At 38.9% G+C, this 26,414-nt stretch overlaps 1 protein-coding gene across 11 annotated transcripts in view; it reads right to left on the reverse strand.

Moving 5' to 3' along the window:
• TNRC6B (trinucleotide repeat containing adaptor 6B) overlaps nt 1–26,414 on the reverse strand; it is a 140,269-nt gene that overhangs the window by 40,526 nt on the left and 73,329 nt on the right. For 8 of the 11 annotated variants that reach the window (XM_050325262.1, XM_050325270.1, XM_050325269.1 and 5 more), the window contains 5 exons: nt 15,838–15,925; nt 12,104–12,125; nt 10,131–10,475; nt 2,912–5,239; nt 1,464–1,622 (listed from right to left, as the gene is read on the reverse strand). In XM_050325262.1, coding sequence (XP_050181219.1) covers nt 1,464–1,622; nt 2,912–5,239; nt 10,131–10,475; nt 12,104–12,125; nt 15,838–15,925 — 2,942 coding nt within the window. Of the gene's footprint in view, nt 1–1,463; nt 1,623–2,911; nt 5,240–10,130; nt 10,476–12,103; nt 12,126–15,837; nt 15,926–19,386; nt 19,496–26,414 lie in introns of those variants that run through there. The other 3 variants (XM_050325271.1, XM_050325268.1, XM_050325267.1) reach the window with 2 other exon arrangements.

Genomic DNA, 26,414 nt, shown 5'->3' on the forward strand with positions numbered 1-26,414 from the left:
TGCCTTTGCAGGCTCTTTGTCCCAACTTCTTCTTTTAATTTATCCAAGACATTAAATACAGCCCCTTACCCCACTGAATAACATAGCTTTTTTCTTCACTCCTTCTGGGTGCCAGTTAGAAAGGAGCTGAGAGAGCAGTCACATAACACAAGAGAATGAAGACCTCTGCTCTTAACACTGCTGTGATAGCATACCATAGCCCAAACTGGAACAGCCATCAGAAAAAATGTCCTGTATTTTGCTCCACTAGAGCTGGGGACAGCTTACGTACAACAACAGCACACGCCTGTTGCAGCTCTTTGGTTATGGCACACGTGCACATCAGTCACGGATAAGAAAGTGATCGTGTATAGTCTTAAAAGACTATATTAAGCATTAACAAATGAACAGAATTTTCAATGGATCACCAGCATTTCAGAAGCCCTTATTTTGTTCATATTTAGGTACCTTTTTACAGGTAAAAGGCATCCATCTAAAAACAGCTCCGCATTCTCAGAGGAGCCAAGTTTGTGTGGCAGGCATAGGAAGTGCTACAGCCATCCCCAAAAGCCTGTTATAATGGTAACACTAAAGAAGCAAAGCTTTTTTGCCCAGTTTTGTTTCATAAATGGCCAAATTATTTAGCTGGGGTGGGAGGAAGGGAGAATGACCCAATAGCATATAATCTACAGAGCACTTCATTTCAAACAATTACATGTTGCAAGAGCAACTTTTTACAGTGGGCATCATCAGTAGTTCCTACAGGAAACTTCACATCCCAATGTTATTGACTCTGGCAGTAACACTGCTTTTGTTTGTCATTCTTTCCTTAAAAAGACTTAAATAAAAGCTGTACAAACAGCTTACATCATGAAGAATAATATCCACAAAAATAAAACTCTCAATACAGTAAAATTTTAACTTTGAAGTAAATTTTCAAGAGATTTCAACATCTCCTTCACGAAGAACTCTGTTGTAGGCATCTAGGTTCAACTATAAATTTCAGTATTTAATAGTTACAATTTTTCACACTTATACAATTAACTGCATTATCAAAGCATAGATTTGCTTTATATATTGTAATGGCCTCCACAGTGATATCTGTCAGTACTGTGCATTCCTTCTCCTAATATGATCGGAAAAAGTGACCTATCATGTAATAAGTTTATAGGTCAAGTAACAAGTGGGTAGCCAGAAAAAAAAGAGAAAAATACACATTTCCTCACTCAGCGTGCTTTCAGCACTTCCAGAATCAGAGCTGCCCACTACATTGCTTAGTAAAGAAATTTTTTACTATCATAAAAGACAAAGTTTCAGTCATTTGTAAGCACTTAATCATTCATCCATCAAAACCTTACAAAGACATTCAACATCGCTTCTAGGCCTCAGAAAACAACTCCTCCAGAGGTGACCTACATCAAAAGGCTAAACACTAAAAATCTGCAGGTCCATCGCAAAGAAACTGGTATCTGGCCTATACTCACTAGATTTCATGGCATTCGGGGCGTTGGAAGGTGCATTCCCCCAGCCTGTTGTCGATGCTCCTGTATCATCTACTTCACCCCACCCGGGACTGGTTTCATTTGGCTCACCCCAGGCAGACGTACCATTATCTGGAGCAGGTGGAGTGCTTTTGCTCCAGACTGCACAAAGGAGAAAGAGGTTTCATTACAGACCATTTAGACAACAAACTATGTACTGCAGCACAGCACCACGTCATTAATCTACTGCTTCCTTCTTTTTGTTGAGATTCCCAGTAGTGTGGGTGCAACAGAACTGACAATCATTCACATCAAGTTTAGAGTGGGCACTGACCTCCAGGGATAAAAAGGAAGACCATGCTATGGTGAGTAATACTCTTCCCCCAGGTTAAACATGAACCCCACATCTAATGCTGTCCTCCTATCTGTGAACTTCTGTGACTAATTATAAGCATCTAACTCAGGGCTTCTATATACTGAATAAAGAGAAAGGACATATTTGAAGTACATATGAAACCAAGATAGCATTCTTTAAAGTGTCTTTGAGTCAGAGGAAAAGATTACATAACAATAACATCTTAATATATTTCTAGGCTATGTAAATTTTCTTGTCCTTATTCTTAAGAAGAAAATATTTGGCTGAGTATTCTTTATCATACAGCAAAGCCAAACTGAACTTAACTAAAAGACTGAATCACAGACTGGCTCAATTTCAAGTGTTAACTGTTTCAGAGCAAAAGGTTTTTGATTAAAAATTAAGAATTTCTCCCCATTTCTCTAGTAATTAAATATAAAAAATGTGATTTAGTCCAGAGAAAAGGAGACTCGGAGGAGACCTTACCCCCCTCTACAACTACCTGAAAGGAGGCTGTAGCCATGTGGGGGTTGGTCTCTCTTCCCAGGCAACAAGAAATAGGACAAGAAGAAACTGTCTCAAGTTGTACCGCGGCAGGTTTAGCCTGAATATTAGGAAAAAATTTTCACCAAAAGCATTGGAAAAGGCTGCCCAGGGAAGCGGTTGAGTCACCATCCCTGAAGGTATTTGAAATACCTGCAGATGAGGTACTTAGGGATATGATTTACTGGCAGACTGGGCAGTGCTGGGTTTAAGAAATTTATGGTTGGACTCAAAAGTTTTTTGATTCTGTAATTCAATTTGATTCTGTTTTTCAGAGTTCAGATTGAAGATGCAGATTTGTCAGCTAACAAACATCTTTTTTACTGGCAAGCTGACCAGTACTCAGATCACAGTTATTGAGGCACAAGCAGCAGAGGACTGACTGATTCAAATTCTAAAGAAACTTTAAATACAGAACCAAATATTTAAATAAGAAATCGGTTTTCTCTATAGAATAAAACTATAAGGAATTGGAGGCTACAAGTGTATCTCTTAAGCATTAAGTTTACATTCATATATAGGAGTTTACTGAAGAAAGAAACAAGACTAGTACCTGATGCTTGTGATTTGCTAGTCATTGGAGTAGGCAGGCTCTGCTCCCGTGGGGCCTGTCCTCCTTGTGAGTTCTTGTCCCACAGATTCACATTCTTGTAGTTATAACTGCTAGGATCTCCCCATGCTGAAGTGCCATCATCGATATCCATTTTTCGACTGATTGACTGTGGAGAAGGTTCTTCCCAGCCACTAGGCTCCTCCTCTTTGGGGGCAGCTGGCTGTGGTCCGCTGTTCCAGTTTGGGTTTGGAGATCGCCCATTACTTGGAGTTTGGGGCGGTGGACCCCAGGAACCAGAAGACTCCTGCTGTTGCTGCTGGTGCTGTTGCTGCTGCTTGTTCCAGGAGTTGGACTGTCGACCCGTCTCGTTCCACGTTGAAGTTCTTTTACAATCATCCCATCCACCCTTTGAAGCAGCGCTTGTATTTGCACCATTACCCCAAGTTCCAATCTCATTTTGCCCACCTTCACCCCACCCAGACACTGGCTTGTTTCCTGCACTTTCCCAGTTGCTGTTTTTTGTTTGGTCAACTTCCTCTCCCCAACCGTTCTTTCCAGAAGACCATCCTTGATTAGGCTGCCGTCCACCCCACCCCTGATCCTTACTAGAGCTATCGTTCCAAGAGGAAGATGACTTTTCTTCTTGCCTTCCTCCTCCCCAATTAGAAGAATTGGAGTTCTTATAGTCATTCCATCCTCCAGTATTTTTGGGGTCCTTCCACTCCGTTGGGGTTGAGAGCTCACCCCATCCAGACTTGTTTTGATTGCTTTGGCTGGGTACATCGCCCCAGCCCCCTGAGTTCTTTGTCTGTGTGGCAGAGCTCTCCCACCCCTCAGTTCCTTTATCAGACTTCCCCTCGGGCCGTGGCATCTCTTCAATATCCCACACTGTATCTTGCTTAATTTGAGTCTGGCCCCAGCCAGTGTTCGAAAGCACTCGGGGGTCCAAATCAGTCCTGCTCAGCAAAGTCTGCAGGACTGCCTGGCAATCAGGATGCGTAGGCCTGTATGATCGGCGTCCAGAATTGTGACTGTCACTACTTCCTGCTTTGTGGTTGCTTCCAGTGCTTTGACCTCCAACCTCACTTCCTGCAGAGCTGGAAGATCTTCCCCAACAGGGAGCCTGGGAATTGCCTTGGTTTTCAGGAAGAGGGTGGCCTTTTTGATTGTCCCATGCTCCAGTGCTAGAATTTGGTTGGTTTGGACCACTCCACTCTCCAATCTTCAGTTCATCAGACCCAGACAGCTGTTTCCATTCTCCCTGAGAGACCCCAGATGTTAATTTGTTCCCTTCACCCCACTTGCTTTCATTTGCATGCTGAGGGCCAAAGTTCCAAGACCCACCACCCGTAGACCGGTTATTGTTATCCCAAGAATCACTTCTTGACCCATTAGATTTTTGAACAGAAGCTCCTTTCCAGGAGTCCTCTCTATCCTTTCCATTGTTCCCGTGGTTTCCAGAATTGCTCTGCCCAGAGACTGTGTCAGTTCCAGAAGACGCCCTAGCTGTACCCCAAGATCCAACACTCCCAGTCTTTCTTTCTCCAGTGCTTTGTGAAGGGGTGTCAGTGCTCCTGGAAGGGTTCCCCAAGCCCATTTCAAAGGGCATTCCCTTATTCTCCATAGGGTTTGGTGAACTTAAGTTCAAGGAGTTAGTGTTTCCATTTTTTGGTCCATCAGTGTTATGAATTTGAGCCTGTTCTCTGCCAGAGACAAAGTTAACACCCGCATTTTCCATCTTTGACTGCTGTTCCCTAGAGGTCTGACCTACTGTGCTAATCTGTGCATTGGAGCTACCACTATCAGATTCCAGAGTTCCTTTCCTAGAATTGCCCTCTTGAACCAGTGCCGGCCAAGCAGATGGGTTGCTATTTGGGTTAAAGTTGCTGAAGCCAGAACTGGGACTGATTCTATCTTGTCCACTCAAGTTCCTCCAATTACCTAGTCCATTGTTACTCTCGGCAGCAGGGTTGGAAGATTGAACAGATTTAGCCTTGGGATCAGATTTCCAGGCCCCAAGATTACATTCGTTTCCAGTGCTTCCAGACTGGCACTGGCTTCCTTTTCCTTTGTTATTAGTGGTGCTTCCTGGCAGAGTGTTCTTCTCCAAGCCAGGGTTCGAGGCACTGTTGTTATCGGTGGTGTTTTCGGAAGAAGACTCAGCATCTTTGCTGGCAATACAAGGCCACTCTTCCATGTCAGACCCGTCTACAATCACCTTGTCCCAGATGTGAGTTGGGTTGGCGTTGGTGCCGCTGTTGGAGGAGGCTCCAGGACCCCAAGTGGAATTTGCATAATTTGAAGCAGCAGCACCTCCAATTGCTGAATCTAAAAGAAAAACAGAACAAAACAACAAAATAACACCCAAGAAAATCATTAATAATCAGTATTATTTTATTTACAAGCATGAAACATCACCACTAATGTTTTCATTAACAAGAACCCTTCCCTCAAATGTGTAACAAAGTTGCTCTGGAAGAAAACCAGGCTGGGAAACATCACTGAAAATACTGATAAAAAATTACAACAAACTCCCCAGAAGTTTTTTGCAGGCATTTGAAATCACCACTGACTCACTACTTCTGCCAACAGTCCAGCTTTAAGTTCAGCAGCTAATGAACACTTTTGATACTAGTCGTAGCCTTTTCAAATACCCATTTAAAATTATACACTATACAGAACAAGACCATGTATACCTAGTCGTAGGCATGTGTACACACAGCTGTTGGTTTGCTCCTCAACTGACTCAAAGCAACTACAATTTATTACAGATCAAATGCTAAAAGATTGAAGACAGAAAGCACTAATGAATATATAAAGCTGAAGAAGTTTGTCCTTCAGCTTCATATACCTTTTTCAAATCAATTTTGCTACTGGGACTTAGTTTCAACCGTTCGCAAAACAAATAAAATTAGTTCCAAAAGCTACTGTAGAGTCAAGAGTCCAAAACTATGCAAGTTACAATTTCTATGTAGTGTAAACACCCAAGCTGTATTCAGTATGTAACTGCCCCACATTTTGTCACTGCTTTATTTACCTTAGAAACCACAGTATGTGGTTTTGTGAGCAGCTAAGCTCATCTCTCTGCCACTGGATGGAGGTTAGTAAGAGATCTCACTTTTCTCTTTCAGTAGCTCTCAATTCCCCAAGTTTCACCTCTTATTTGTGACGGCAGTCAAGTCATTTAACTAAGTCAACTGCATTCTCTAACCTAACGCAAAACTGTCCACTTGTTGATACATTAAGTTTTTGCTGGCTTAGCACACCATATGAGGTAACCTGCAATTTCAATTATTCAAATTCACTATAAGGAAATCAACAGAATGAACAAAAACATACAGAGCCCCCTTCTTTCATTTGTAGTGAACTATTATTATGTCCTACGTGGTATGACATCACATGCACAAGACATCTGTATAGTTTCAAAGTAGACATAAATTAACACAGTGCCACAACAGATGAAGCATATGTCAGTGTTGATAGCATGATGTCTACATGTATGCTGACACATTATCATCATTAGTTTAAAACATCAGCCAAGATTCCCTTGCCATCCACATTGTTACCTGATCCTCTAAATAATTTAACTCCATTAGAATCTCAGTGTTGTTCTCTATATAGGGTTCCACTCATATTTCCTCTGTATTTTTAATCCAAGGGATCTTGAACTACCCTCACAAGTTCCCAGTGATAGAACTCTCCCTTGGACAAAACCACATGCAGAACCATAAAATATTAGTCTTATTCAGTTATCCCACTTATTTTGCAGAGCATAAACTCCACAGTAACAGCTGCAGCAGCATTCATACCCGAATATATACTGTAACTACCATATGACAGTTTCCATGCAAGTAAGGCAAACAGCTTAAAAACCTGTGCCTCCCTGCCTTGATTCCTACATTATATATCAAAAACTGACAATTTCTGATTGCAAATACTTTCAGTAGAAGATAACAGCAGCTTTCAGTGTCTGTCTGAAGCTTTCGGTTCATTAGCTTAAACAATCAACATCCACTGAATGCCTTCCAGATCCTCCTTCACTGAGAGCCACCAGTAAAGATCCAGACTTTACCGCAAGGTCAGAACTCCCTCATAAGCTCTGAATATTGATGAATAGTAGTTTGTCTTCACCCATTAAACCTCAGTCACCATGATCCAAAAAGACCAAGAAGTTCCCAAGTACACTCTGTTCCTTCTGTTGCCTTAACCTCAAATGCAAACTTAACAATAGCAAGGAAGTATGACTCTACTGGTATTTATATCTATCATTTAGCACAGAGTAACCCTTTTTTCTCCTTCCAGTTAAAAAAACCCTTCTGATTAGACTGATCACAGGAAGAGCTTAAGAAGGGCAGATGAAGACAAGCTCAAAAGACTGCAAGGTTGCTTGCTGTCCACTGTCTTTTGAACTTACAAATTATTCAGCAACTGAATGATGCACAAGCAGGTACGCACTTAGCAGGACCTTCAAATCAGTAACTTTAACAGAGCATTTAATTTCTATGAAAATGTTCTAAAAAGTATTAAGATTGGGATGCTTGCTAACATAAGTGTGCTAGGACACAATTTAATGGATTGTTTTATAAAACCAGCATCCCCTTGCTATATTTGACAGTGGCATCAAAATTTTGGCACTCTGGTTTTGCTTAAAAATAACGGGCAAGGAATCTTGGTTCTTAAATGGACTCTTCCTTAATAACAAACATGTTGAAAATGAAGCTTCTGATCTGACTAAAATGCAAAAAGATACTAGCAAATGACCGCTTTTAAGAAGTCCTGAAATCAAGTGGCAATTTTGCTGTGAGAGAGTGTGGTGGACCTTAAGAGGAATGTTGTGATTATTGAAAGACTTTCACCAATAAAGTATTTGCTTTATTGTCCCAAACTGTCTTGCATGTCCTGCATTACTGATATTAGAAGAACTACATAGAACACCTGTCACCTCATCCCCTGTATTGGTATGAGACAATAGTAACCTTGGTGTCGTCTTTCAGGGCACTAGTTTTGCCATCTTACAGGATTTCAATACTAGTCAAAAAAAATGGATGTAAAGAAGGATTATGTGTTGACTTTTTATATTAAAGCCTCACCAACTCCATCTGTGGCCATCTGGCGAATATAAGAACACAAAGGAATATGTAATCTGCACTATCTTCCCCTTTGGGAACCTGTTTTTTCAGGTGGGATGAATTAATCACAGTATCAGTGCATATATGCCTGATTGAATTGGGTCCAAACTCAAATTCAGTTTATTAACAGGCAGGATCTGGGGATAAATGATGTGCAAGACAGATAGCAATACTATACTGCCATAAGCACTTTGAGGGAGCATCCTAAGTGACAGCCTGGCCTTTTTCTTGCCCAGTTGCTCATTCCCACTCCTCTGGCACACCTACTCTCACATGCTAGCATGTATGTTCCCACTGATACTCAGGCAAATTAGTAACAATCACTCAGATTGAAATTAGGTTTAAAGAACAATCTGAATAATTTTAATACAAGTCAGCTCCCCAGCCCAGTTAACTGCATTACAGTGCAGAAATATGGATGGGGTGAGGCAGGTCTGAAGGACCCGTACCTTTCTTGGCACTCCTGACTTACATCAGGATAAAGCAACTAACCACTCACTGGCTAATACAACCATATAACATCTTAGTTGTTAATGTATTATCAACCTAAATATAAAAATATGAGAGTTCATAATATCAAATTTCAGCCTCAGGAAAAAAACAAATCAGGTGTCAAATAATCACACAGAACTCCAAAATGGCCCTCATATAGTACACCTAAGAGCGAAAAAAAATGCTGTTCATGAGAAATCTTGAAAACTTTTAGAATGCTTCACTACCACAACTTCTCCTTAGTCAGTCTACTACAATCACTGTATACCAAGGCATACAGAAGGTATACCAATGCTAGGACTTTATATATGAAGGAAAGACATTAGGGTGGGGTTCCCCCCCCCTTAATTTTTCAGGTGATTTATCAAAATCAGTTATCACTAAGACATGTCTTTTTAAATTGATTAGTTAAAACTTTGCCATTACAGTTTGACATTCACTCTGACCGTTATTAAATAGTGAACAAAGACAAGATAAATAATCTGTCAAGTAGAGATTTGCTACAAAGGAATTCAAATACTGAAACCACAAAACAAATAGCATTATTAATTTTCCTATAATCCTTCTTAATAAGGACAACCATCCCATCTAGTGTACTTGATTACAGAGTTACACGTTACCTCTGTTTTTAATTCTCAGCCACAGAGAACTATAAGAAGTTTATGCTCCCCAAGACTGTGGTAAAAAAATCACCATCCCATTGATCTGGCACGATTTTCAAAGGCAAACTCAGACATACTGGTATTGTTATTTTCTTCCTTTTGACTTTTAAGTATTTATTATTTCTTTTTTAAACACTCTTATTATTAGAATTGAAGTTGTCTTTGACTTTTCAGGTCACCTAAGTCTCTCCTTTAACAGGTAGATATCTTGAGTGGAATTTTGTTTGTTCTACTATTATAATTTAAGAAGAAATATTACAGCTACTGCAATTCCCCAATGATATAAAAAACTGAGGAGCAGTCATAACTTCCCCATGCTCATAAAACAATCCTTAAAATCAATAAATTTTTTGAAATTCAAAGTGAATGGAAAAGTAAAAGCAGGACAGTCACCATTTGTATAAAAAGGCTTATATAATTAGAAAAAACAAGATTAATACTTAAAAAAAAAAAGTCAGGAGGAAAAGGACCATCCTTCTGTTTCATCCAGATGAGAAGTGACAGACATCTGCCCTTCACAGACCTGGCATCTACACATCTGTTATACCATCTACACAGAAGATACAAAGACATGTCAAGATAGGAAATTCATGTAAAGAAACCTAAAGAACTATTAAGAACTACTCAGTGACAACCATAAAACTATTTATTCACGCAGTGCGTTTACCTGGTTGGGGATCATTTCTGCCACCCATTAAAACCACACAAAACATACTTGAAAAAAATTACTCTTTTTCTTGTTCAATCTAGTAGTAAAAATTTTACCAACTGCTGCCAACAGCAAGAGAAGTCTGTGTGCTAAAATAGCAGAAGCTTGCTCTCCAAAAGCAACTGGAGGAGTTTCATTATATAATGATATGCCTGTGCACAATTTTAGTCATCCCTCTCCTGCCACGCACTAACACTTGCTCACTTAATACTCTTCCTGTTACTTGCCTGTTGCAGTCCCACCGTCGCTCTGCAGCAGTGCTCCTGTCACTGGTTGTGCGTTGTTTGGGTTTGCTCCTGGTGCTGTTGGGGGGGGAGGCCCTGCTCCACCCCCAAGGAGCATACAGGATGGCGGAGGGGGCTGCCCACGTTTCAGTAACACTTTGTGGTCCTGCTGGCAACGGAATCGCGGCGGCACCTCCCGAGGCATGTAGCGGGCGGCGCTTGGCGGTTGTCCGTTCGGCACTGCCACCCTTTTGGCATTGTTGCCACCATTGACTGGTGGCGATGGAGAGTTGCCAATTGGGCTGGCAGCCACTGGTTGGCTTAAACTTGGTTTCGTCACTTCGGGCACTGAAAAACAGGGAGAATGAAAATCAGAAGGTTTTCCACTTAAACCTGTGTTAGCTACAAGAACTCACTGTGACTCTTTCATTATTTAATTCCTCTCTGAAATATGGTGCAGCTTCAGTCTTATCAACAACCAAGAACAATTTAATTAAAGAAGCAGGAATAAGCAGTAGCAGCAGACTTCAGCTTCCATGTGCAACTCTGTAGTCAAGGATGAAACTGTGCCCTCAGCAAGCATTTCACTCTAAGTCTAAAATTTCTTGCAAATGTAAAGTTGGCAAAGAATACCACCCTATACAATGAGTCATTTTAAAATACAAGCAGTCAAATGTAACTCGTCCCGCATCCCCTCCCTGTTCCCTTGTCTTCAGCTGTATTTTGGATTATTATGCATCACTTACTGGACTACACAGCTATTGCTTAAACAAACAAAAAGAGGGGAAATAACCCACCTCCTCCTGGATTCAGTTAACAATTTTGAGTTCTCTGTACTGCTCTTAAATAAGGCAGTAATAAATGACTCTCACCCCCCAAGGCACTCGTACATACAGTGACTGTACTGGGCTCGCTTAAAGTTTCCCAGTGGGTCACCAGGTGCCCCTATAAGCAAGGACAAGCTCCTTCTGAGGGCTATTATGTATTGGAGAAGAAGGAAAACACAAACAAATCCTTGAGGTGCTAGCACCACCCAAAATTTGAGTCTCTTAGAGACTCTAGACTCATAACCCCTTACACTGTCCATGTGCTTTTTTGAAACACAGTAAAAAATGTTTAGCCAGTCACCTAGAAGGTGTTCAGACATCAGACTCCAAAGGCAAGGAAAATTTAATACACCTACTCCAGCCTTTGTGGAAGATTAATATAAGAAAGTGTTGTCCAGAAACCATTCCCCAGCAAAGTAAGAATAATCAGTAAAACTTTTACTCTTAAAACTGTCGAGATCAACACAAGTGAGCCTCTCTTTGTCAACATGAATGCATTATTATCCACATTTTACTGGTATAAGGCTTTTCTGATTTCTCTATAAAGGCTTCATTGCCTGAACGCCAAAAAGGTATTGTTAGCTGTAAAATCAAGTTATTACCTTAGTCCTTTTCTGTCAATAATGGTAGTTTTCCCTCACAATTTGCAGAAAATTGATATACAAAACAAGATTAAATATATTTTTACATCAGCTAAATTGTTTAGCTTAACTTTCAGGATGTTCACGCATCAGTCCTGCCTTATCTGTTGGACTTCTATGTGCTTGAACTTGAGTTTTCTGAAAAAAGTAATGTTTACCCTTTCTGGTACCTCACCAGAAGTAGTACTTTCCTGGTCTTTCTTTCAATTTGTACAGGCAGTTTCAGCTTCGGTTACTTGCCTAGCACCTTTGCAGAACTAAGCATTTCAGCTAACCTATCTTATCCACAATCCTCATTCCTTCTTCAAGTATTTTCATGCTGACAACATATGAGCAGAACAGTTTCAGGTTCTCTATTTTAATCACCGTAACTTTCATTTCTTCTGAATACTCATCTTCAGTATTTCATTTTGACTCGTAATTTCCCTTCCTTTTCCAACAGTTTTGATCAAGGTCTGAATCTTAGCTCAGGTCAATAAAAATACTCCTTAGAATCAAAGATTCTTACCTTTGGTTTTTTGATCTGTGACCTGCAAATTAAGAGCAAGAATGTAAATAGAGTTTTCAGAACCTCAAAACAAACACTGAACAGGCTGTGCTAAATCACAACCTTATTATATTAGCACAAGAACAACATTTGTTGTTGAATGAATATAAGGCAGCTGACGAACTACAAGTCTAAACAGTAGTTGTCGTTATACACACATAAGTTTTCCAAAGTGCTACAACTCCTGTAATTCCTTTGCCCAATGCAGAAACAGTAATTACTTCACTTATGATGATTTTAAGTATTCATGTGCCCTTCCTCAGCCCAAACATGGACTTCCAAAGCACAAATAAACATGTGCTACAGCACTACAGCTCTTTCCGGTTCTGGAGATGAAGTATTGTAGCTAAAATGTAACAACACCTTCCTTCTATGAGAGTATCCATCCTCGCAGAGAACTGCTGGGGCTAGCAAGAATAACCAGAATAAGCAGCCTGTCTCTCTGCCATCTTCCCATTTCACCTTTCCCTTTAAATCTTTTCCAAGAAGAAATCCTAAACCTTACTGAATTCATTGCCACAACTACAGAAAGTACCAACAACACCTATAAAGGAAATCTACTGAATGCAACAAGAAGTTAATTAGTGAAATGAGCATTCACACTGGCCAACATACCCATTATGGGTTTTGCTGTACTTCTACATTGTTTCGGCATAGAGGATTTCAAGCTTGTAGAGACAAACACACCACTGGTATATTCTCTGGAATCATGTGTATTGTAGCATGTTTTGAACCTGTCCATCAGGAGTTCCACTGCACAATAATGAAAAAACCCTAAAGATCATCATGTGTCAGGTTCTATGACACCTATTCTTAAAAGAAATTGCTGAACTAGTCCATAATTCTGGAAAGCACACAGTGACAGTATAGCATAATGAAAGCACAAGTAGAAAGCAGTTTACTGTTGAAATCAATGAAGCCAGAACTCCTTTGTATGGTAAAGAATAAAAGGACAAACTGCACTGAATTGCTATGGCATCATTTACTTTACAAAGATGAAAACTGCAACATGTGAAGTAGAACGTTCACTGTAATAAAGAATCTTAAGCATTGTAACTTCACAGAATTACATAATCCAAAAGTCTCCAAGATCATAAAAATGCACCTGTACCAAAACGGCATCTGTAGCAAGCCATTCATTTTCAACTTCACTTATGAAAAATCCATATATATATCATGTGTACATCCTCTGTGACACAGTTAAAAATTCTGCTAAGCATTTAATTGACTCTGATGCTCCACTACTAAAGGAAAAGGGAAAAGTTTATTCAGTAATACACTCTGGTAATGCTGATAGGCTTACTACAGCCAACAGTAAGTAGTAAATTAGTAACCTGTCTACTTGGAAAACCCCCATATTACCAAATCTTTGAAGAATTCTAGATGAAAACCACAGTTTGGTTTAGGGAAAAAAAGCCCCAAACTACTTCTGCCTATACTGCATCTCTGTCCTAGTCAAAATGATCTGGTTTTGTCTAAAATTCAAAAGCTGAAAAAATGTGTCACTGTCTCAGAATTACAGCTGTCATCTCTCTGAGGGCAACCTATGAGCATCAGCAGGTCAGGAGCAGCTACAGTGAATGAGAAGGTGGAGTCAAGCTCAGCCTTCTGACAAGCTACCAAACAGCCCCCTGGACACCAACCACAGGAATTTAGGCTGTGAATTTGACTGCACAATCCCTCTCAGAGCAGTTTTCTTATTTTATTTTATTTTTAAAATTTCCAATGATCCAGACATAAACAACTGTTTCATGTTATACAAATTCTGTTTGAAAAAGGCACCCCCAAATCGTTGCTGCTTATTTGGTGAACATCTCCACAGTCACTACGAAAAACACACACATTTATGTTCTGTCCATTCAGTTGCCTGATTTTGCTATTCTTAGGTATATCCAAGTATTACTCTTAAGTTTAGCCTCTAGGAGATTAACTTACTTCATCTTCACCCTTCCCAAGAGTTTGGCAGAATACCATAACATCCAATAACACTGAATAACTCAGTAGGAGAGAGACCACACAGGAAAGCTGGCAAATCTTGTATTCAAAGCACCAATTGCTCAGTAAGCACAGCACTGTTATCAAGATGATCAGTACAACCTTTTGAAGTTTTCCCTTTTAACACTGAACATGAGCACATAATCCTCAAGTCACTACTCTCTATTCATCAAGGTCTGCCTCCTCCTGGTTCCTACATATATGTTTTTATCTGAACATTAAACAGCAGCAACACTGAGGCAAAAAGATGCTGAAGAGACCTTATTCTGTAGCTACTGATCTTCTGCACTATTACTGAGAATGTATCAACACAATGACTGGATAAAGACCACAGAAACATAGCAGTTTATCTGCCTCTAATTTAAACTGATAGAGTCAAAATGGTGAAAAAGACAGATTAAAAACCACCCTCTGTAAGCCAAATCTTAACTGAAGCTGGTACTGTCCTCAGCAGAAAGCTATAGAATATGACCTTTTGTAGGATCTATTCTTACTGAAGCAACTGAGAAACAGACTACAGAAAGAAAGTAAAGCCTTCTGCTCTTAACTTCACATAATCACTGAGGTTGGAAAGGACAGCCTCTGGAAATCTAGTCCACAGTTCCCACTGCTGTTCCCCACCTGGCCCCAAGAGTCTTCTCAACTCTGCAAAGTCATCAAAACTAGACTGCAGAGGGTCATATCCAACATATTTTTCAGCATCTCCAAAGACAGAGGCACCACAGCCTCTTTGGGAAACCTGTTCCAGTGGTTGCCCAGTCACATACACGCACAAAAAAAGAAGCCCTTTTACGATTAAGTAGAATGTCAATATGTGCATGATGTCTTGTGCCTTGTCACTGGCCACCACAGAGAAGAGTCTGCCTCCATGTTTTTACTCTCTTCCACAAAGTATTTACAGAGGTTGGTACGATCCCCCAAGCCTTCCTTCCTCCACACTGACCAGTCCCAATACTCTCAGCCCATCCTCATTTGTAGATACTCCAGTCCCTTAATCACCTTAGGGGTCTTCTGCTGGACTCACTCCAGGAGAGTTGCATCTGAACTAGACAGAAAGGATTTTCCCAGTAAAAAGCATGGATAAAGCTGTTCATATGTCAACTCCTAGAACAACCTACTAGCTTGTCTGCAAAATAGAGACCTAATACACCAAGTTTCAAACCCATTTTCTGAGCAAAACCAATTTTCGGTGACTTATCGATTCTCCATGGCTCAGACTTGGACCGATACACTTCAGTAATGGTGCTATTAGCTACAGAAAATGTAAAATGGAAGCAATAAAGGGAACCTCCTTCATGTAAACTTCCTTAAGGGTTGAAAAAGACCAAAAAAAAAAAAAGTTCTTGCTCTAGAAAATATTTAGTCAATTTTACTGCAAGAATTGCAAAGGCCCAGCAGTATTTCCATCCCCAAACACCTCAAACCAGCAGGAGTTGCATAGAGAGATCAAAAGAGCCCATATTAAGTAACTTAAATAGTTTATATGAAAAAACTTCTTTTACTTCAATAACACCCTAAGGAGAAGAAATGTCCAAGTTAAACACTTTAGTTCCAGAAAAATGATGCAAAAATACTCTTTCTTGAAGCATCACTCTAAGCAATCAATTTTTTAAGCTCTAATACAAACAATTTGGCATCTTAATACTACCAATACTATTTACATTTTAGCTGGATAGAAGAATTCAAATATCAAAACATACCTTCTGAGCAGAGTCCTTCTTTTTCTTATCCTCTTTCTTCCTTTTCTTGTCTTCCATTAACTGTTCTTCCCTTTCTTGCTCCTTCTCTCTGCCAAAACACGAAAAACAATGATATGAGCCCAGTCAAGCTGTGTAAGAGTCACAGGTACTGTATGCCTCTTCACTCCCAAGAAAAGCAGCCAAGCAACTATATTCCTCTTATCATACTTATTTCCATTTGAGGGTTTCAGTCTAATTGTGATAAGAAACGCACCTTCATTCTCAGTATGGCCAAAATCACACCACATGCTGCACAAAGGAAAATTCCTTTAATCAGATCAGATCTCTTATGGCAGCTCCCTATATAAATTAACTACATGCCTGATAGTAGAAAATATATTCAAGAGGTTTTGGCTAAAGTACCCTTATAATTGGGTTGTGCTATTATTTAACGAAGATTCTCATGAATCTTTTCATATGGTTAAAAAAAAAATAAATGGAAAGTTGTAATTTAGTATAAGATGGTTTGGTCTGATACAACATTTATCTTCACAAGGGGAAGAGATTATTCTATTGCCTGCAGCTATGTCACTTGTAAGAGACTAGAAGTGTCACATCAAATCAAGCCCATCATTTATTATACAAATCTCTAATTTAATTTCTAGGCTATTGTACCCACCCACTGAATTTTTGTGATGAAACTTGTAATATAAATTAGTTTCCGGGGAATCTATTTTTTACACAAGAACATTCTTTAAAAAAGAAAAAAACTGCAGCTGCTATTGTTGTCAAGCTATCATCTTGTTGCTATGTTCTGTATCAAATATGAAAGTACCATGAAATAGTTAATTTACTGCATACATGCTACTGGCTGAGCTGTTTCTATGGTGAATCACATTTTTGTTAACCAATTCTCTCCACCTTCTTAAAAATAAATTTAAGGCCAAGTTTCCAGCTTACTTGGAGTAATTTCCTTTTATAGGGACAGAGTAAGAAAAAGACAATTAATATAAAAAGATGATCTGACAGATAAGGGACAGGATCAGAGACCCTACAAATGGGAGACAACTAACGAGGATAACCCACAATCTTTCAGAGGAAAATTTTACAAAAAACAGAACAGCATTACAAACAACACTGCACGTTATAACAGTACTGAACTGTTTCTTGTATTTATGCATAAACCAAAGCTCTTTTCTGACCAGTTTAAAAAGCTTAGACTTGAGTTGGCTTTGCTGTTACATCACTCAGACTTTTCCTTCTATTGCATTTATATGGGACAGGTAATACTTCTGTTTTCATTTTCTCTAGACACTGCCAAGCCAGTGTACAAAGTGTCATTTACACAGCTAATCGATTTCTACAAAAATATTTTGAGATACTATGTATTAATAGCTTCCTGACTGAGGTCTTCAAAGAACTCTCTTAATGACAAAGGGTTCTATGGAGAGTAATAGTCTTCCTGGTTTCCTAAAGTTAGGCTTTCTCTCTTCATGCATTGATAAAATTGATAAGGGCAAGATGAGCCCTTAGTAACAACATCCCGAGGTTACCACCAAATGCAACTACTACACAATGGCAAGTTCACTCTGCTTTTAGCAAAGTTTCAGGCAAGTGTTCCACATCATATGGAACAGTGCTTTATGCACTCTGTCTGGTATTGCTTAAGCCACATTTGTCCTTGCTTTTTCTGTTCCCAGTAAAAGGTCAAAGCACACTTCCCAGTCCTAAACTCTGACAAGGAAAAGCCTTGCAGATTTTTCACTGAAGGACTGGGGAGGTTAGTGTACTCTGAATTGTCTGTCATAGCACAGAGACAGAATTTTTTGTTTCCTTTGAGTCACAGATTTTAAGCAACATGAAAAGGCTCTCTTGTGACACGCTCATCTTTCAAAGTTACTGTAACCTCAAATTACGTTTACTACTTTTGCACTGTCGAGTTCCGTATACCTTTTGGGCTGCAGTGCCAGTTACAAGAACACTATTTCCAAAAAATTTTCTTGCAGCAGGCAAAAGTTTAAAGAACTGTGTTGAAAGAGGTGCTGAAAAACGATAGGATCAAAATACAAAATGACTTCCAGTAACTGCTTGGCACACATGCAACCTTCTACTTAAAAGAACTTTCTTTAGTTTTGTGATCAGAAAAGCAGGAATGGAGAAGAATGAGAAAAAAAAAAGTCAGAGCTGAACCTATGACTTACAATGACAGGCAGCACTACAAAGAGTCAAGGACAAAAGATCCATAGCTGGAAGTAATCACCTAGTTATGGTCTGCCTTTGTGGTAAATTTAGGACATAGAGATTGCCACAGTTGCTGCCTTGTTTTCCAATCTATACGGATTAAGGCTGCTAAGAAGTCCTTTGTTTTGCATGACAACCTCCCCTTCTGCTTTTAGTAGAGACGCACATTTAATATTCCATTGGGCATGTCAACAACAACCATAATACAGCAGCAACCAATACTCAGGCTACTTTATTTACCAAAACTGTATTTAGGCTTCAATTCATGTAAGTTCTACTGAGGTGGAAGGGATCTATCCAAACACTTGGGCCACATCAAATGCACGAGACCATCAAGTTTCTGACAAAGCGCCAAGTGAAACCTCACAAACAAGTAGGAAGTATGAAGATATACTCCCCAAAGGGCAGAGCAAGAATGGATACTACAGACACGTTTAAAAAGTACCACTGTATTAGTGGGTAAATAGCTTATTACTAGTTTGGGGTATCACACTTGCCATCTTCCCGATTCTACCCTTTGACACATTTCACTACTATTTGTTTTATGGTCAATTATTTCCTTTTTCAGTTCTATGCAAGAAGCAAGTTTAACTTGCAGCTGCCTATTAACCATCTCTCATTAGCCAAAGGATAATTCTTCCTGGCCTGGTCAAGAAAACCGGGGGGTCCATCATGTACATCCCAGCAACCAGTTGCTTACACTGAGAAGATGAACAAGGGCAGAAAACCCATCAACTCCAAACTGAGTGAATTTAGAGTAATACAATGGGGTGTGGTTCCGGTTTTTGTTACCAGCACACAGTAATGGGAACAGAGACACAGCACAACCCTGAAGAGGAAGTTTGCTAAATAGCAATCAGCAGTCAGCTTTTTACTTCAGCTTTCTTCAAGAAAGCATGGTTTGGTCTTAAAAATATGACCTAATTGCTAAAATCTTAGAATCAACATTACGGAAAAATATTTAAGAAGCGTGATACAGATTTTAATTTTAAGTATTTAAAAGTAAGGTATATTAACATCTTACAAATTACAAGAAAGTTGTAATCCAAAGTGTTATTTTATTCATAAAAAAACCCTAACAAACCCAGTAGCTATGACGCATTACACTCAATACCTTATTTAAGTTCTTATAATAACCTCTTCTGGCTAAGTCAAAAGAAATCAGTTCAGAGAAAAGAAGTTTTTTCAGCTGGTTAACTAGAGACAAAACAGACAACACTTGTGAAGTCCATGTTATCAAAGCATTCATTGGGGGGAGGGAAAGGGGGGGCGGGAGAAAGAAGAAAAACCAGACATTCAAGAAAAGTGCCCATCCCCAAAACAATTTACCAGCTTTGGAAATTGTTAATTTCCTGCAAAATTCTAATATTCAGTTTTCCAAAAAATTCCATTTTAAAAAGAGTTGTTCTGGCAACATTATGGGCTTGAGGCACGGGGAAAGGACAGAAGTTGTCTTCAAAGTTCTTGCTATCACAGACTGAACTGTGAGGCGAGATGACGTGCTACATATTACACACTATCTGCTGCCAACACACTTCGATAGGTAGAGATAAAGCATCACACAGAGCCATCAGTCTGTAAACACAACCCTATAAAGTTACCCTCAAACTAAAACTGCACAAAAGCTATAAGCAAAATGTAAGAAAAGAAAATTCCTAGAAACTCAAGCATGGCACTTTAGTGCACGCAACTTCCATTTCCTTCCTCAGATCTACAGAACAGTGTGAGAGTCTGAAAGTTCCTCAGAGGTGAAGGTGTGGAGCAGATACAAGTACTGTGAGTCATCTTCCCTCCTCCTGACCTCATACTTTACACTTAATTTCACTACAGTAAACTTGGTTTAGCTATACTATAACACAGCACAGGAGAGACAGTAAAACTTCTGTAGATGCACTCTGTTCTCCACAGCATAACAAGCATTGAGTGACTTACAAATGTGCTTCCAAATTGTGAGTCAACTTGTGCATCTTCATTCAGAACATACAGAATTCTGAAACTACACTTGTAGCATCAGTAGCACTTTTAACAAAACAGGTTTTATCTATATAGCTACAAGGTCATGTTAATAACTGTTACATCCTCCCTAAAGGCTTTAGCCATAACTAGCCAGAGTAAAAGGCCATTATCATATGGAGAGAATGATTTGCCTGCACAGACCAGTCTCACTTAAGAGGCAACACTTGAGCTATTCACATACTTTTTCTTACAGACAGGCCTCTAGTGATCCAAGATATCAGACCAATCTTTCAGAAATGGACAAAAGGACTCAAAACTTGAGGAACTAAACCAGAAATTTAATCTACAGTAAGGTATCCAACTTTGGTCAAGATCTGAAGTAAGAACTATTTCTGGTGAACTCTAACTACAAGCACCTAGCTTCTCAGCATTTCTGAAAGTTTCCACAGTATTTTGATAAATTATACAGCCTGCATATCAGCAGAATTTGGTATCACACACTGGTGTGTCAGATGTGTTGCAAAACACCTCTATAGCAAGCTCAAGGTCAGATGCAACTTCCAAGACAGAAGCTCCTCTCAATCGATACAGGGACAAAAACTCTTTGAGAAAAGTAAAATGTCTTCAACACTGCTATTTCGTGAACAGCTTGCTGCTGCCACTGACAAATATTTTTTTTTCCTTTTCTTCCACTTCATTTCTCTTCATCAGGCTCTGTCCCTGACCTTCTCTTGCTTGAGCCTTCTCTGCAACTCAGTTTATCATATGGGAAGCAAATTGAACCCACAAATACTAACCTGGACCATACCGAGCCCTGCACTCAACTCTGTTTTGTAAATGGAACTGGCCTAGAGTATTATCAGATAACCACCACAAGTAGCGTGCACAGGCATCAAGGAACCTTCTCCTTTCCAAGTAACATGCTCGACTGGTTGCAGTTGAATGCAACTGCATCTTACTATATTGCAACATCTCTCCACAGAGCACCCAGGGAAAACTGTATCATCGAAGGATCTACTAGCAAAAAGCAGAGTATTTGCTTTTGAAACAGACTCCTATGATGTTCTAATATATTAAGGAGAATATTTCCTTTGGACTGGATTTAGTCCTTTCCTTTATGCCATACTCTGCATATGTTACCTGAGCATTGTCACCTGCACCTGAGTAACTCTCCTAACTGTAACACAGGTTTTATTAGTACTACCCTGCAGCATAAGAGTAATCATATATAAATGCATTAAAAAGCATAAGCTGATTAGAACTAAGGGCTGTGAGCAATGAACAAACAGCATACTACAACTCTCAAACGAGTTCTTTGAGCCACAAACCCCTCTTGCTGCAGCACCAAACACTGGCAATCTGCAGGTTGAGATGCTCCAGATGGATGAAAGCTTTTAAATTATATCTAGAAGCTGCATGTCAGAGACTAAAAATGAAGTAAAATTAAATGCACTGCTACTGGAGCATAGAAATCCTTACCACTTCACTTTCATTTAACATATCCCACTTAGCAGACATGCTCCATTATTTCAACAGCATGAGAAGAGTACAGCATGTCCAAACACGCAAGGGTGCTCCAGCACATTTAAAGACAACATCAAACAGAAGCAAGATGTAACACAGCATGGAATAAATCCCAGGGCTGACAGACCCTAAATTCCTAAAGGTAAAATTACTTCCACTAGACTAAGTCACATAAAGAGTTACGATCCTGCTGATCAAAAGAGTCAAAATGGGATTAATTCATTTTATAAAAAAATGTTAAAATGCTCAACATCACAGTCACCGTTCTTGTTAAACAATACTTGCATGCAAAGACTAGACAGTCATAAGCCATACAAAACCTGGTTACAGAGGAGATAGCCATTTAGAAAGTCAGTCTTTAGGTTGAACGGAAAAAAATAATGGAATATGAAATTACTTTAGGCCAAATGACTCCTGATGTTTATAAGGAAAAACAACTGAGTACTGATGTAAGGGGTACACTAGGCAGCTAAAATTGACCACTTAGTGAAAGGATGATTGTCCCACACTTTCTGAATGTAAGTGAAATCAAGATATCAGAACTCAGCCCTTCAGTAGAGTATGAAATTAAGACTTCCATATTTTCAACACACGTGTAAGTGTAAGACCAAAGTGTGTCATATCTCTCTCTCCCAAGGCAAGCTGTGGATTTCATACACCATAATATGCACTCACCACGTATTAAATAGACAGACTTTAGAAAGTATTCGCAGAAGTGCTCTGTAAAGCAGCATTTTCAAAAGACAAAAAGATTACTCCTCTTCAAGGAGTTAGAGTAAGTTGCTTTTTCTTCTCTTTGGCTGAAAACCAGAACAGCGTCACAGCAAGAATTTGCGTACTTTAAATAGCATATCTGGCACAACCGATATGGTTTTATCGCAGCAAAACATCAGTAATTTGACGCTGCTGTAGAAAACAACCAGCTTTAAAACATCAGCAAACCCACTTTGCTAGAAGTACACTTTTGCAAAGAAATATTCCCTATAGGTTGTTATTACACTTGTTAACAGAGTAGGATTAATTCTTTGTGGAGTATTTTATGTATATATATATGTACACACACATATGTGTGTGTGTGTGTGTGTATAATGGATTACCTAATAGAAAGAAACCAACTCTGACCATAAAGGGCTGCTTACTTTAAAGAACTGGATGGTATAAGCCATACAATACATTAACAAATGCTCATAAAGGAGGTTTGCTCTCAACTCGTCAGCAACTGAAGGGGGAAAGTGTCAAAAATTTCAGTTCTAAGAGTCTCCTGTTCATAAGAAATCCTTGGAATGTGTTAAAAAGATAGAATTGAAATGTTTTTAATATTCTGTATTTCTTGCTTGTGTTCCTTTATATTATGACTCTTTCCAGCTATATCATTTATATACTTTAAAAACTGACTTGCAGGTACAATCTGAAATTCCTAAATGTTAGCCATTTGGTAAGAAGGAAACTTTTAATATGCAGAGCTATAGTCGAAGTCCTAGAATGCTAAGAACTGAGCAAGTTTTCCCCTCTACTTGTCTTCAAACACTTCAGAGCTGTTGCAGACCAGTAATTATTATTTCATAGCATGCACACTCATGTGTACCAAAGACACAGATAAAGTGTGTTTAGACAACTGTGAAATGTGGTAAAAATAGCCCAAGAATGGCAAAACAGGTTAGAAATCCACCTGTAATTAAGATGTCCAGTAATGTATCATATCAGAACATTCCTTCAGCAAGACACAGCTCTATTCAGGACTTCAAGGTTTTATGTGATTATCAAAAACTCCTCCTTTCCTCTAAAAACTACTCACAGGTAGAAAGCTCCACTATCTACAACTGTTTACCAAGAAAAGTATCTTTGCCATCCTGAAAGCCACAAAAACTATGTAGAGAAACGAATGCATGACAAACAACAGGGACCAGCAAAACGGTAACACCTACCACAATAAAAATCAAGGAAGAACCTGTCTCCCTTACAGGCACAAGTCCATTTTTTTTTGACAGGGGAAGAGTTGGCTGGTAATCCTTGAGAAGTACAGTTGAGATCTCTGTTCCACTACAAATGATCTATCCTGGTCATATGTACTCTTTCAAACCCTAATTCTCAGTAACACCATAATTTCAGTAGATGACAGACAACCTGGCAAAATACTTCTGTCTTCCATTAAGTGAAGTCCTTTCATTTCTGCACTTGTGTGTGTGTGAGAAATCAAAGCTCTGGAGAGATGACCACTCTGAGGGAGTTGCAGTTGAACTTTCCTTTGCATATGAGACACCTTTTCACTACACCATTCAAAAAGAACATTTTACCTACCACACTGTGCATAGAGAAACATTAGGTAGTTGAAGTCAGTAGTTATATTACCCCCATAGCCTTCTACTTCGGAGGTTGAACAAATCCAATTCCCTCAGCCTCTCCTTGTACAAGATGTGCTCCAGAACAGTAATCATCTTAGTGGTCATTTAATATGTCAGTGTCTTTCCTTTATGAGAGCCAAAACTGGATACACTATGTCAAAAATGGACTTTTAAGTGTTGAATCCCTTCTCTTGACCCACTGGCTACAGCCTTGCTAATACAGCACATGGTTGGTTTCTTAACAGCAAGGAGACTCTGCTGACTCACATTCTACTTTTTCTTTCTCAGACCTTAAGGTCTTTTTCTGCAGAGCCACTTCCTAATCAGTGGATGCCTAACCTATGCTATAGCACTGGGTTATTCTGACACAGGTGTAGTACTTTCCACTTACAATTGTAAACTTTCAAGAGACCATTTTCTCCAGCCTACTGTGTTCCCCCTGGTCAGCAAACTTACCCTCCAGTGACCACTCAGACCAGTTTAGTAGGATCCGTAAATGTCCTCAGGGTACATCCCATCCCAACTGAGCAGGTCATTAATACAGATGTTGAACATCATCAGCTCAGCACTGACTTCCCTAGGGCACCACACTGCCCAGTTGACAGCGGACTTTGCACTGGGGAAGAACCAACTCTGTACCACTGACTGGCAACGCAGTCTCGGATTTTTTATTATTTTAATTTTTTTTTCCAAAAAAATGTATTACCTTAGAGCAGAACCAACACATTTCTGTACACAGTGGTCCAGCAAGCAGGAAACTAATTACAGTATGTCCTCTGCAGAAGAACTGCAACAGGAACCCTTAAGTGAGCTACCCTCCACTTGAGGTCTGGATCAGTACATCACTGCACTCTGCAGCCCAGATCAATTCCACAAGTCAAGTTCAAATCTCTACAGGCAGCTCTGCCAATGCCTCACTGCAGCTGTGAACAGGTTACAAACTGTGATACAAGTGAAGTTGGTGAGTATTACTGTCACCTTAATAATGCATTCTTGTAGGTATCTATGAGAAGTGCTATTAAAAAATATTTACTATTAATCTTCTGGCTGCAGTTAAGAAGCAAAGGCTAACTCCTGACTACGGTGCAAACTTAAAATTAACAAAAGCAGCTCTGTATTTTCTTAGATTACAAACTTCTGTCTTAAATGCCAAAAATAGAATTATTTTTTAACACTAAAAAAAGTCCCACAAAACGAATTTGTTTGCTATGGTAACTATGCCACAGTACACAAAACAATTATGATACTTGTTTTAATGTCAGAATGTGACATTTCAGGAAAAACAGTGAAAAGGCATAATACAGTTTCATCACATGGAACATTTTCTGGCAGACCATAATTTGTGGCACCAGCACAGGCCATACAGACAGTAAGAAACCAGATTAAACAAAAACTGTGACAACAGAAGTAGTTAAGTTTAAAATAAATCTTAATATTTTGTGGATCCCACAATATATTATATATATATATATATTATATATAATATATATTATATATATAATATATATATTATATAATATAATCCCACTTTTATGTATTTGTGATTCTCAGTCATAAAAAACCCAGACTTAAAAGCCATCCTGGTAAAGATTCAAATTATCTACAGATAACAGACAGAATTTTAGGGGAAGCTGAAAATAAAGAAAATACCACCTAACAGTGTTATTTGCTGTAGTTTTTAAACATACTATAAAATATTAGAGGTTTTCTTAACTTTCAAGGTATGGCATTTTGGAAGGGATCAAGAAAAAAACTCAAATATAAGTGAAGCTACTTAGTGAAAGTTAAATTACAGCATGGGGAAATCAAAACAAAACAAAAAAATCAAAAAACCCAAAACAACAAACCAAGCCCAGACAGAGTAATGCTCCTTACAGGCAGCTTCTACTGAATGATGAAGTGCTTGAATTCTACTTGCCTGGGGATATTATATGGATACCATCACAGATTCATAGTGGTATAATTTATATTTCATTTTAGAAGAAATCTAATTGTTTACTCTTACCAGTTTCCAAAGAAACACTCTAAATTTATATGTTATAAAAACCAAAATACTTCATGCAATTTAACAGCCTGACAAGTATATTACATACCTCCAGATCTGTGTAATATTGTAAAATTTTCCACATACAGTGCTTCAGGGCACTGTAGCAATGAAAATAACATTTATCAAACTTTAAGTCATTATTTTAATTATACTAAATCAAACTACTAAAGGAAGAATGTATTTAATTTTATCAGTGGGAAGTTAAGAACAAGGTTTGGCACACAAAGTTATTATTCACTGGTTGTAGGTCAAGGTGAAAGAACCAGCAAGCTAAGGTTGTTTTTTAAATGTATGAGAAGTTCAAACAACTCTGTACTTTTCTTGGTAAAGGTATTTAAGGTTTGTATTTTCCACTCCAGTTATTACCTGAGGCAATATTTATTTTTAACATGTAAGAAAATTCATTCAGTTACTTCCTGCAAATATTCCGTTTCAGGACTGTCATGATCCATATCAGGAAATCCAAATTAAGGGCAGAAGGAAAAGCA

This window comes from Myiozetetes cayanensis, unplaced genomic scaffold (assembly GCF_022539395.1).
Source record: "Myiozetetes cayanensis isolate MyiCay16 unplaced genomic scaffold, myiCay2020 scf3, whole genome shotgun sequence".
In the NCBI taxonomy this organism is placed as follows: domain Eukaryota; kingdom Metazoa; phylum Chordata; class Aves; order Passeriformes; family Tyrannidae; genus Myiozetetes; species Myiozetetes cayanensis.